The following is a 13,455-nucleotide window of genomic DNA, read 5'->3' as shown; positions in this document are numbered from 1 at the left end:
GAACGGCCACCCCCTGTCCTTCTTCCCCAGCACTAGCTGGTCACCGGAGGTGTCCCCTCTCCAGAAGTTCTCCGCCTTCTGCTTCTCCTCTGCTGCTCGCTTCCTCTCTTCAAACTCCAGCTCCAACTGGCGCATCTCCTCGCTCATCCGCTTTTCCAGCTGCCGGCTTCTGGCTAGTGTGTCCAAGTCCATCCGGTCACTGACCAGCAAGGGGTGGTGGACAACGTACATCACTGCCAAGAACAGAAGGCTTATCACAGCCATGGAGGCCCCTGCATCTGGAGAAGTAGGAGGGTGGGAGTCAGTGGTGCTCTTCAGGACGCCTCTGCTCTCCGGCGCACACTCCCCGGAGTCCCGGAACCCCAAGTCCTGGAGGCCAGCTACTCAGGAGGAACAGAAAGCTCACAGAGCTGGGGCTAGGCAGAGCAAGGGCGGTGAGCCCGGGAGGAGTCTGGGGGGGGAAAGGGGAGCAACCAGATGTGCCACCCAGTCTCAACTGCTTTCCTTCCACATGGTGTGGGTGGTGTTTAAGGTTTCCAGAATGTGGACCACAGAACTGTCTGCGTTCCTGAGGAGGAGGGGGCGGGGGACCCTTGGGCCAGGGTGGCCTCACCCGACTCATCAGTCCACTGTGGGCACCAGGTGTGCCCCGCTGATCCCAGAGGCTCCCTTCCACAGGTCTGCCTGAGCAACACCTTTTCTCCTCTTGCCCCAGGTCAGCCCCAGGCCCGGCTGTAGCACCCCACTTCCTCTGTGACTTCACAATCCTCATTCGGCACACCCTGTGTCATCAGACCACTCAGCCTCTCCTCTTCCCCAGTGCCCGGTAGACCAAACCCCAGTGGGAGCCAAGGAGACACAGAGCCACCAGTCACCTCTCCAGCCCTGCCCTTGTGCTCTCTAAGATCCTTAGGGGGCTGCGGGATGCCCCATTGGTGAGCCAGGCCCAAAGGCAGGCACAGCTACATCTCTCAGCCCAGGAAACTTCCTGAAGAACCAGAAGCCCTAGGCCTCCTAAGAGCCCACAGTGGTGGATTCCTCTGGCTCTCCACCCACCGCAGTGGCCTAAAGCTTCCTGGATCTTGAATCCACCCCACCTGTTCACAAGCTATAGGCCTTACCGAGATCATGAAGGACTACAACGTGTGGGCCCTGAAGCCAGATGGTGGGCTCTCCTCCCTTTGGAACTTGTCCTTGCTTAGTCTCACCGCCCTCTCCAGGAGCCCTGTTAACATTTACAAGGTATCTGGGGTCTGGATCAAAGTCGTACACCACCACCCACACCCCTTCCCCGCCCCGGGCCGCCATTCATAACTTCCCCAAATTCCACGCCCAGAGATCTGAACTCTCATCCGTCTATTTTTTCCAAGCCAACTCACGGTTTCTCCAGGGACCCGGGGCCAGGTTACTCACAGTCGGTGTTAGCACGGATACGGTCTTAAAGAGCCCGCGCGGCCTGACGGTCCCCGCCCTCTTCCCCGCGCGGCGGGGGCGCCGGGTTCCTCGCCGAGTCCGCCCGCAGGAGTGGTCCCGCTGCCCTCTCCCGGGGAGCGCATCGTGTTCGCCCGAGTGTCCGATCGCCCGTGAGCCGCAGGCCTCGAGACCCCAGCGTGCCCCGGGCGGCTCCGAGGGCGCCAGCCCGACTAGGCGCTCCCGCCGTCCAGGCTCCGCCCAGCCCCTCCCAGCCCCGCCCACCCAGTGGCTGGCCGCCCAGCGACCTTGCGGCGGGAGTGGGGCCCAGGGATCCTCCTTGCCGTCGAAACCGGAGCTTTGTGTCCGCCGCCTCCGCTCCTCAGGCCCTGCGGAGGGGCTGTGGCCCCAGACTCGCTGCTGAGGGGCACTCACGTCTTGGCCGGTCAGCCTCCCTAAGGTGGCGCTAGGGGGCACTGCAGGGCCGGCTGTCAACCCCACTCAGCGGGGTTCAATGGAGAATATACTTAATGGGAATTTAGAATATGCTTACAGTAAGGATGATGGTGGCATAAGCAAGAAAGGTGGGCGGGTCTGGCATTTCCACTTGCGGCTGGCTCTGCGCAAAATGGTAGCTACCAACCTGGGTCCTTGAACTCTAATCAATAGAAATTGATGAGGCCAGATGAGAAATTTAGGCAAGGCTGTATTGGGACTTCTGCTGCAGCAGAAGAGAGAAAAGTAACAGGTTCCCTTACTCCTTCCATGGGGTGGGGGGTAGCGGCGCGGGTGGCGGCAAGCTGGTTCTTTAAATGGATGAGGGTAGGGGCAGGTCCAGGGCTCTGGGGAGAGTAGTGGCCCGGTGGTCTGCCCCATCCCCTTGGTGGCACCATGTGCAGGAATCATGCCCAGGACACTGCACTTGCTGGGGAACCTCAGAAGTGGCAGCTGGGTTGTTGGTCTTTTTGTGTCTTGCTGTTTGTAATTTGTCCCAACTGCAACATGCATGTAGTTATTTTTAGTCACTTACAGTTTCTTTGTATTCTGTTGCCAGAGGAGATGTTGATGCAAGCACTGCAGGAAGGGGTCCCAGCTCCTAGCCTGAGTCAGTACAGCACCTGAGGTTTGTTGTCAACCTCCTTAATATGCCTCACTCCCAGCCAACACCCAGACTCGGGTGTCTTTCCACAACTCCTTTCTCTTATCAAAGGAGCTCTCATGAAAGGCCCGGACCTCACCCAAAGACTTGGCTGGAGGCCTTACTCACCCACTCACTAGCCACTTGGGAATAAGTATCCTAAATCTACCAGGTAGTTCAGCTGGTGAGATGAGTGGGTGAAAGAGAACTTTACAAAGTGTCAAGACCCGACGAGCTTATGATTCGCTAAGAAATGCCAACGGAATGTGCTTTTTAGAAAGGATCTTTAGGGGCTTTCTGGGTGGTCCAGTGGTTGAGATTCTGCGCTTCCACTGCAGGGGATACAGGTTCAATACCTGGTTGGGGTTAGATCCTGTATGCTTCACAGCATGGCCAAAATTCTTTAAAAATAAAGAAAAGGATCTTTAGAGACTAAGAAGGAATCTTAGCCTTTCTGTCTTGTGTTGGCTGTCCGAGGAGAAAAGGAAGATTTCACAATCTCTCCATAATTACCAATTGAAATCCTTCTGCTGAAGGATAAATTTCACACCTCCTAGCCAGTGGTTCGGAGAAGGCAATGGCACCCCACTCCAGTACTTTTGCCTAGAAAATCCCATGGACGGAGGAGCCTGGTAGGCTGCAGTCCATGGGGTTGCGAAGAGCCGGACACAAATGAGCAACTTCACTTTCACTTTTCACTTTCACGCAGGAAAGTGAGGAAAGAGAAGGAAATGGCAACCCACTCCAGTGTTCTTGGCTGGAGAATCCCAGGGACGGGGAAGCCTGGTGGGCTGCCATCTATGGGGGTCGCACAGAGTCGGACACGACTGAAGCGACTTAGCAGCAGCAGCAGCAGCAGCAGCAGCAGCCAGTGGTTAGGGATGCAGAATGTCCCTATGCAGAAGGGATGTCAAACAACTTGGACGGTACTTCCAAAAATACTGACTTATGGTGGAGGGGGAAAGATTCTTCTCACTGGCCATTAGTGAAGTTCCAAAGTTACTCTTTACAAACTTTCATGATGAAGAATAGACCACAGGCTCCTGCTACTAAGCATCAGTGCAATCAATCAGTGATAATGAAATTATTATTTTAAAACTGATGCCATGACAATGTCAGGGTGAAAAAAAATACATTTCAAAGTGGGCAAAACAATGGGTTTTAAAGTCATGTGTTTAAAGGTGTGTTTTCATGATCAACTAAGGGTTTTTTTTTTTATAGTTTAATGTATTTTAATAGCAAACTTACAGGAACAGCACAGAAGACAGACAATATGAAAAACATGTACTTGCACGTAGGGCAACTCAGTTAGAAAAGTATAGTGAGTGGGTGGAATCTACTGTATGATAAAAATGCTACAAACACCACTTAGTTGCAGTCAATAAGAAATTTACTTGTTTTAAAAAAATCCAAATGCTGGCATTGTCCAGAAAAATTTAACAGGTTTATTTATAATTGTTATAAAGTTGAACTGCTGAAACTTGTTCACTGAAACATTTTGACTTTCCTTAATGCTTTATGTCCCCACATTTATATTAAAAATTCACACACAAATGAAAATGGAAAAACTGCCAATACCTGATTTCTGTCCCCTATTTTCCACTTGCAGTCATATACTTAGGTACCTTTTGACCCCATGAAAAAAAAAATATCTAACGTTCAGAACTACCAATAACAGGAAGAAGATAATTTTTTTTTCTTTCAAAGAATGAAATGTTTCCCATCATAGTGGATTCTTAAGCACGTTCTCCACGTATGCGGCGTGCTAGCTGGATGTCTTTTGGCATAATTGTTACACGTTTGGCATGGATAGCACACAGGTTGGTGTCTTCAAAAAGGCCAACCAGATAAGCCTCACTTGCCTCCTGCAAAGCACCAATAGCTGCACTCTGGAAGCGCAGATCTGTTTTGAAGTCCTGAGCAATTTCCCGCACCAGACGCTGGAAGGGAAGTTTGCGAATCAGAAGTTCAGTGGACTTCTGATAACAACTAATTTTCACGGAGTGCCACAGTACCAGGCCTGAAACGATGAGGTTTCTTCATCCCTCCAGTAGAGGGCGCACTCTTGCGAGTGGCTTTTGTAGCTGCTTGCTTCCTCGGTGCTTTACCACCGGTCGATTTTCGGGCAGTCTGCTTTGTACGAGCCATGGTATAGAGACCTCCTTACTTACCCCCCTTCTCCTTCGGCTGGAGCTCAGCGAGTAGAGGCGGCGCTGGTGTTGGAAAGCGACGGCCAGGGTTTGTTTTTAAAATGATTGTCAGGTTAGAAGACATTTGCTAATTGATGGTCTGCACAGAAATGAAGTTAGATGTTATACCAAATTAGAGACTCCAAATTAGAGACCTACTAATCCATTTAAGAGCTTCCCTGGTAGCTCAGATGGTAAAGAAGTCCCTGCCAATGCAAGACATGCATGTTTGATCCCTATTTTGGGAAGATCCCCTGGAGAAGTGAATAGCAACCCACTCCAGTATTCTTGCCTGGAGAATTCCATAGATTGCACATCAACAAAAAGCCCTCTAGCGGTGAACACTTCTTGGTCTGATTTCCAGTGATTTTTCTTCTTCAACATGATGAAGTTGGTCCAAACCAAGTTGTTCGGACGCCTTGTCAGTCACACTAATTGGTGACTGTACACGAATGACACAAGAATAAACTGTAGCAGCAGTCACTCATTTAAAAAATATATAGTAGCTTTCCCCCAAAATAAATTTATTTTCATCATTAAAAATAAATATGCAGAAAGTACCTAAATAATTTATTCGATTCTGCCTCCTAGCCTGTAAAATCTAAAACTTATTGAAAACTATTATACCGATGAGAACAGTTGCTCAAAGACTTGAAAACATTCGCAGAGAGATCAATAATTAAAAAACAAGGCAAATGATTTTGAGTGGTCTTCCCAGAATTGATGAACCTACAGGTATTATTGATACTGTTCAATTGTTGCTGTTGATTCAAGAAGCCAGAGCAGAGTTTGTAGTTACTAAAGAAGTAGACTTCATGAATATCTTCATGGACCAGCTAGAGGCAGGAATATTTCAAAGTTGAGAAAACACTAATTCAGTACAACCTGAAGTAGAATCTGCTAATATGTGTTACATCTGATGGTGGGAAAAATGTTTGTGGAACAGGAAAAGCCTTCGGTGAACAAATTTACAAAACTAGTGAACAGGTATTTAAAGTCCATGGTTATTCATCCTATTATTCATCGGCAGGTACTTTGTGGAAAATATTTGAATCCCTCATGTTTCAGTGATCAACAGTGTCAACGGTGAACTTAGTTTATTCTCATGGACTTAAAAATCATCAGTTCTGCCAATTTTCTTTAGAAATTGAAGCTGAATATACTGACTTGCCCTACCACACAGCAGTTTGCAATTTTTTCAAGCTTGGAGCTGAGAGTAACATTTTTCTCTCTGAAACTGTCCTCAACTACTTTGCTCAAACACTGAGTGGCTTTGGAAATTAGTTTTTGCTGCAGACTTGATATTGTTTCTTAGTGAGGTCAACCTAAAATTACAAGGCAAAATGGCATATGTGAAATTTATTCTGTGATAAAGTCATTTCAACAAACTGAATCACAAGTAATAGCAAGCTGCTCAATACACTTCCCATACTGTCGAAAGAGGAAACAAGAAGCAGGATGTCCATTCCCACATAAATCTGCAGTAGATATATTTTCTGAATTATTTCTGAACTTCAGTTCCAGCAGTTTGCCAGATACTGGTGCAATTGGAAAGAACAGTTCCATATTTCAAAATCCATTTAACTTTGTTTTTAACTTTTAATTGAGGATCTTCCAGGTAATCTCTAATGAGTGATTAATCTGCAGTATAATGACATACTAAAAGTCAAATATTGAGATAAATCTAATTATATAAGAATGCTGCTGCTGCTAAGTCTCTTCAGTCGTGTTCGACTCTGTGTGACCCCATGGACAGCAGCCCACCAGGCTCCTCTGTCCATGGAATTCTCTAGGCAAGAATACTGGAGTGGGTTGCCATTTCCTTCTCCATATAAGAATAAATATGCTCAATTAAAATCATAAGTTGTGGATTAATATCAATTAACAATCTTTATCTGTACTGAAAAATATTTTCAAAGAATCACTATGTACTACACAGGGAATATAGCTAATATTTTACAATAACTGTAAATGAAATGTTACCTTTAGAACTGTGAATCACTGTGTCATACACCTGAAGCATACAATACTGTACATCAACCACACCTCAACAGAAAAAGAAGCAATATGTAATATTTCATTACAGATCAGCACTTACAGATGAAATTTGCAATCAATTTGGATGATCAGATCAGATCAGTCGCTCAGTCATGTCCGACTCTTTGCAACCCCATGAATCGCAGCACGCCAGGCCTCCCTGTCCATCACCAACTCCCGGACTTCACTGAGACTCATGTCCATCGAGTCAGTGATGCCATCTAGCCATCTCATCCTCTGTTGTCCCCTTCTCCTCTTGCCCCCAATCCCTCCCAGCATCAGAGTCTTTTCCAATGAGTCAACTCTTCGCATCAGGTGGCCAAATTTGGATGATAGGGAACACTAACTTTGAGCCCCAGCTCATTGACATGTTTTTTTTTTTTAATTCCATTCTTCCATTCAGTTCAGTCGCTCAGTCATGTCTGACTCTTTGCGACCCCATGAACTGCAGCACACCAGGCTTCCCTGTCCATCACCAACTCCTGGAGCTTGCTCAAACTCATGTCCATTGAGTCAGTGATGCTATCTAATTATTTCATCCTCTGTCATCCCCTTCAATCTTTCCCAGCATCAGGGTCTTTTCAAATGACTCAGTTCTTCACATCAGATGGCCAAAGTATTGGAGCTTCAACTTCGGCATCAGTCCTTCCAATGAATATTCAGGACTGATTTCCTTTAGGATGGACTGGTTGGATCTCCTTCCAGTCCAAGGGATTCTCAAGAGTCTTCAACACCACAGTTCAAAAGCATCAGTTCTTCGGCACTTAGCCTTCTTCACAGTCCAACTCTCAGATCCATACATGACTACTGGAAAAACCATAGCTTTAACTAGACGGACCTTTGTTGGCAAAGTAATGTCTCTGCTTTTTAATATGCTGTCTAGGTTGGCTTTTCTTCCAAGGAGCAAGCGTCTTTTAATTTCATGGCTGCAGTCACCATCTGCAGTGATTTTGGAATCCAAGAAAATCAAGTCTGTCACTGTTTCCATTGTTTCCCCATCTATTTGCCATGAAGTGATGGAACTGGATGCCATGATCTTAGTTTTTTAAATGTTGAGTTTTAAGCCAGCCTTTTCACTTTCCTCTTTCACTTTCATCAAGAGGCTCTTTAGTTCCTCTTTACTTTCTGCCATAAGGGTGATGTCATCTGCATATCTAAGGTTATTGATATTTCTCCTGGGAATCTTGATACCACCTTATGCTTCATCCAGCTCAGCATTTTGCATGATGTACTCTGCATACAAGTTGAATAAGCAGGGTGACAATATACACCCTTGACATACTCCTTTCCTGATTTGGAACCAGTGTGTTGTTCCATATCCAGTTCTAACTGTTGCTTCTTAACCTGTATACAGGTTTCTCAGGAAGCAGATAAGGTGGTCTGGAATTCCCATCTCTTGAAGAATTTTCCACAGTTTGTTGTGATCCACACAGTCAAAGGCTTTGGTGTAATCAATACAGCAGAAGTAAAGTTTTTCTGGAACTGTCTTGCTTTTTCTGTGGTCCAACAGATGTTGGCAATTTGATCTCCGATTCCTCTGCCTTTTTCTAAATCCAGCTTGAACATCTGGAAGTTCACAGTTCATGTACTGTTGAGTCCTCTCTTAGAGAATTTTAAGCTAGCATGTGAGATGAGTGCAATTGAGTGGTAATTTGAACATTCTTTGGCATTGCCCTTCTTTGGGATTGGAATGAAAACTGACTTTCCAGTCCTGTGGTCACTGCTAAGTTTTTTAAATTTGCTGGCATATTGAGTGCAGCACTTTCACAGCATCATCTTTTAGGATTTGAAATAGCTCAACTGGAATTCCATCACCTCCATTAGCTTTGTTTGTAGTTATGCTTCCTAAGGCCCGCTTGACTTCCCATTCCAGGATGTCTGGCTCTAGGTGAGTGATCACACCATCGTGGTTATGAGTCGTGAAGATCTTTTTTGTATAGTTCTTCTGTGTATTGTTGCCACCTCTTCTTAATATCTTGTGCTTCTGTTAGGTCCATACCATTTATGTTCTTTATTGTGCCCATCTTTGCATGAAATGTTCCCTTGGTATCTCTAATTTTCTTGAAGAGATCTCTAGTCTTTCCCGTTCTATTGTTTTCCTCTATTTCTTTGCACTGATCACTGAGGAAGGCTTTCTTATCTCTCCTTGCTATTCTTTGGAACTCTGCATTCAAATGGGTATATCTTTCCTTTTCTCATTTGACTTTAGCTTCTCTTCTTTTCTCAGCTATTTGTAAGGCCTCCTTGGACAACCATTTTGCCTTTTTGCATTTCTTTTTCTTTGGGATGGTCTTGATCAGTGCTTCCTGTACAATGTTACGAACCTCCGTCCATAGTTCTTCAGGTACGCTATCAGATCTAACCCCTTGAATCTATTTGTCACTTCCACTGTATAATCATGGAATAATTCTTCCATTAGTAGACCCATATTACCAAAAAAATTGCACTTGATTATTTTTATATGAACTTTGTAGAAAATTACGTGGAAAATTATTTTCTCTGATTATGTAAGCACTTATATAATATTCTCCATTTTGCCTCCTGGCTAGCAACTCTAAAACATTTACCATCTGGTCATTTACAGAAAAGGTTAACTCACTTTTGCTTTTAAGCATCAAAATATACCCATTTCCCTAGAAAATTTTCAAGTTTGTATCTTTTTGTAAAAATGGTACGTGCTCATTGTAAAAATATATAGGAGGAATAGAATAAAGAAGCTACCGTCACACCCCCTGACCCAGAGACAAGTGTTAGAGATTTGGGGAGTAACTTCTAGAAGTGATTTTTGCTAATATTTCCAAAAATGTATCTTTTGGAACACCAGTTGCTCAAGATGACCCTCAAAAAAGAATGTGTATGATGTTTCTGGATAATATTTTAACAACTCATAAGGGCAAACCATGGTAATTTTGAAAAGCTTAGAAAATATAGAAAAGTTTTAAAAAATCAGTTGTTTTTTTTTTTAAATAAGTCCTGAAACTGGTATCAGGGTTCCCAGCGGGATTTGATGGCATCCTCATGCTGAGTAATTGAGAAGAATTTAATAAAGGAACAAAAAGGGTGGGGATTTGGGGAAAGCTGCAAGGGATAACGGGGTTCCCAGGTGGCGCTAGTGGTAAAGAACCTGCCTGCCAATACAGGAAACCTAAGAGACTTGGAATCGATGCCTGGGTCGGGAAGATCTCCTGGAGGAGGGCATGGCAACACACTCAAGTATTCTTACCTGGAGAATCCCATGAACAGAAGAGCCTGGCAGGGTACAGTTCACAGGTTCAAACCCAGTCATGCACGATTAAAGTGAATTAGCATGCATGCATGCAAGGGATGGCTATTGTTCCTGAAGCCAGCCCAGCTCTGGGTACGGGTTAGGAGGGTGGGGTGATCTGTTACTAGAACTTGAGAAGAGTAGTTATTTGGAGAAAATCTGATTTTTAAAAAAATGTGGCCTTCAGTTGAGAGGATGAAACTGTGCCTCTGGGACCCCATGGGAAAAGAGCTGAGTTCTCTCAAGACTGATTTCTGACTGGCCAAAACCATTTGGAAGCCAGTGGACAAGGGAGTCTCTGATTTAATCCTTCAGGGCCAGTTCCCCAGGGCACAGAGCAGGGAGAGAAAGGTGAGAGAGGGTGGGCAGGGGCAGACAGAGAAGATGCACGTTACTGCCAAAGGTACCCAAGTTCGTCCCAAACAAGTGCCAGTCTGTGAATTAGCACTGCAACCAGCCACCTCATACAGGCAGATGAAACCACACCCTACACCCTGTAGCTTAAGGAAGAAACAAGATAGAAACAAAATGATGCACCAAGAGCACCAAGCTTATTTTGCAGAGTACCAGCTTCCCAGGTGGCACTAGTGGTAAAGAACCCACCTGCCAACTCAGGTAGATGTAAGAGACCTGGGTTTGATACCTGGGTTGGGAAGATCCCCTGGAGAAGGGCATGGCCACCCACTCCAGTATCCTTGCCTAGAGAATCCCATGGACAGAGCTGCCTGGTGGGCTACTGTCCGTAGGGTCACAAAGAGTTGGACACGAATGAAGTGACTTGGCACACAGAGAAAGCTAAGTAAACAACTTGCTGACAGCTCCTCCTGACTGAGCATCGTGCAGATGAGTTGAGGGACTAGAGTGACTGATGGTGAACTTTGGCTGCCACAGGCCAAAAATCCACCATGTGTTACATAGGAACTGCTCCCCGCAAGCTGCACATGCAATCCGTGAAGAGGCTTCAAGGACCTGCACAGAGAACTTTTTTTAAAAGATTTTTTAAAATATGGACCATTTAAAAAGTCTGTATTGAATTTATTACCTTATTGTTTCTGTTTTTTATGTTTTGGCTTTTCAGCTATGAGGCATGTGGGATCTGAGCTCCCCGACCAGGGATCCAACTGTACCCCCTGCATTGGAAGGTGAAGTCTTAACCATTGGACCACCAGGGATGTCCCCATAGAGAACTCTTGAAGTTTACATAGTAAGGTAAACCTACTTTCCACCAATCATTTGCCAGGCCCCTCCCTTTATAAGTCGCCACTTTCAGAATAGACATCCCAGTCACAAGCCACGGGAGAGACAGATCTGAACTTTGCCTCCTGTCTCCCTGCTTGCTGTTGTTCAGTCACTAAGTCGTGTCTGACTCTGCAACCCATGGACTTCAGCACGCCGTGCTTCCCTGTCCTTCACTATCTCCCAGAGTTAGCTGAAACTTATGTCCGTTGAGTTGATGATGCTATCTAACCATCTTATCTTCTGTCACCCTCTTCTTTTGCTTTCAATATTTCCCAGCATTAGGGGCTTTCCCAGTGAGTCGGCTCTTCCCATCAGGTGTCCAAAGTATTGGAGCTTCAGCTTCAGCATCAGTCCTTCCAATGAATACTCAAGGTTGATTTCCTTTAGGATGGACTGGTTTCACTCCCTGCTTGGCTGCCCTGCAATAAAGCCTTTTTCTTTCAGCAAAAAACAAAATTGCCCAAAATGGTATTTGGGCTTTTGTGTGCAGTGGGCAACAAGCCCACTTGCTGTGTTACACAAACACGTTTGAATCCATCATTTTTTTTTTGCTGTGCTATGCAGTATGTGGGATTTTAGTTCCCTGACCAGGAATTGAACCCACAGCCCCTAGATCAGAAACACAAAGACTTAACTACTGGACCACCGAGGAAGTCCCTGAATCCATATGTTTAAGACCAGATTTGGGTTCACTGTCCTGCTGCTGCCGCCTAGTCACTTCAGTCATGTCCTGTGGTCTGCAGACTGCCAGGATTCTCTGCCCATAGGATTCTCTAGGCAAGAATACTAGAGTGGGTTGCCATGCATGCCTCCAGGGGATCTTCCTGACCCACGGATTGAACCTGGGTCTTGTACATTGCAGGCAGATTCTTTACCGTTGAGCCACCAGGGAAGCCCACTGTGCTGCTGTTCTTCACTAAAAAGAGTCAGAATTCTTTGGAGGGTGACAGCACAATTTGTCAGGATATCCAAAAAGGTGTGGCAAGCCTAGGACATCTTGCTGATCTTTAAAGTGAGGGAGCCATCAGTAGACGGTCTCAGATGACGTTAGAGAAAGTGCCCAGAGGCCACACAAAGACTCCCACAGCTAGAGGAAACGGCAGATTATGCATGAAAAGATAACTATGATCATTGGGATAAGCTCAGCCACAGATCTGCGAAGATTTTTTAAAATGATAAAGTTTTTGTAAAAGGGTCTTGTCATGAACCCATGTATCTGAAATATGTTTACCAAAATTGCTGCTAAGTTGCTTCAGTTGTGTCTGACTCTGTGTGACCCCATAGACGACATCCCACCAGCCTCCCCTGTCCCTGAGATTCTCCAGGCAAGAACACTGGAGTGGGTTGCCATTTCCTCCTCCAATGCATGAAAGTGAAAAGTGAAAGTGAAGCCGCTCAGTCATGTCCAACTCTTAGCGACCCCTGGACCGAAGCCTACCAAGCTCCTCTGTCCATGGGATTTTCCAGGCAAGAGTACTGGAGTGGGGTGCCATTGTCTTCTCCGAATTCACTACACAAATCTTATGCTTTGATCATCACACAATACACCTATTAAAAAGATAGAAATATACTGTATATATAAAAAATATAATGTAAATCTATATTAACATGGAAAATAAATAATAAAATATTAAATGGGGTGGTGTGTCTTGGTTGGATGGTGCTCAAAATGAATTTTATAGATGGGAAAACAGTGGAAACAGAGACAGACTTTATTTTGGGGGGCTCCAAAATTACTGCAGATGGTGAATGCAGCCATGAAATTAAAAGACACTTGCTCCTTGGAAGAAAAGTTATGACCAACCTAGACAACAGAGAGACATTACTTTACCGACAAAAGTCCGTCTAGTCAAAGCTATGGTTTTCCCAGTAGTCGTGTATGGATGTGATAGTTGGACTATAAAGAAAGCTGAGCACCAAAGAATTGATGCTTTTGAACTGTGGTGTTGGAGAAGACTCTTGAGAGTCCCTTGGACTGCAAGGAGTTCCAACCAGTCCATCCTAAAGGAGATTAGTCCTGGATGTTCATTGGAAGGACTGATGCTGAAGCTGAAACTCCAATACTTTGGCCACCTCATGGGAAGAACTGACTCATTGGAAAAGACCCTGATGCTGGGAAAGACTGAAGGCGGGAGCAGAAGGGGACGACAGAGGATGAGATGACTGGATGGCATCAC

General features: G+C 45.4%; 1 protein-coding gene, 1 long non-coding RNA gene and 1 pseudogene across 3 annotated transcripts in view; all 3 read right to left on the bottom strand.

Annotated features, from left to right (window-relative positions):
* Positions 1–1,660, bottom strand: part of ITPRIPL1 (inositol 1,4,5-trisphosphate receptor interacting protein-like 1) — a 3,176-nt gene extending 1,516 nt beyond the window's left edge. The window contains exons 1-2 of the mRNA XM_010829587.1: positions 1,122–1,660; positions 1–278 (exon numbers count right to left, since the gene is read on the bottom strand). Of these exons, the coding sequence (XP_010827889.1) occupies positions 1–278; positions 1,122–1,308 (465 nt within the window). The 5' untranslated portion in view covers positions 1,309–1,660. The remainder of the gene's footprint in view (positions 279–1,121) is intronic.
* A 2,264-nt stretch (positions 1,661–3,924) lies between these two features.
* LOC104980805 overlaps positions 3,925–13,455 on the bottom strand; it is a 17,426-nt gene continuing 7,895 nt past the window's right edge. Inside the window, exons 2-3 of the long non-coding RNA XR_824306.1 lie at positions 12,986–12,988; positions 3,925–4,062 (exon numbers count right to left, since the gene is read on the bottom strand). This is a non-coding gene — a long non-coding RNA (uncharacterized LOC104980805). The remainder of the gene's footprint in view (positions 4,063–12,985; positions 12,989–13,455) is intronic.
* Positions 4,252–4,696, bottom strand: LOC104980804 (annotated as a pseudogene). Its single transcript, XR_824305.1, has one exon. The product of XR_824305.1 is annotated as a histone H3.3-like (transcript).

The sequence above is a fragment of the Bison bison genome, unplaced genomic scaffold (assembly GCF_000754665.1).
Source record: "Bison bison bison isolate TAMUID 2011002044 unplaced genomic scaffold, Bison_UMD1.0 scf7180017864508, whole genome shotgun sequence".
Classification (NCBI taxonomy): Eukaryota; Metazoa; Chordata; class Mammalia; order Artiodactyla; family Bovidae; genus Bison; species Bison bison.
This window is presented reverse-complemented; position numbering and strand designations above follow the sequence as displayed.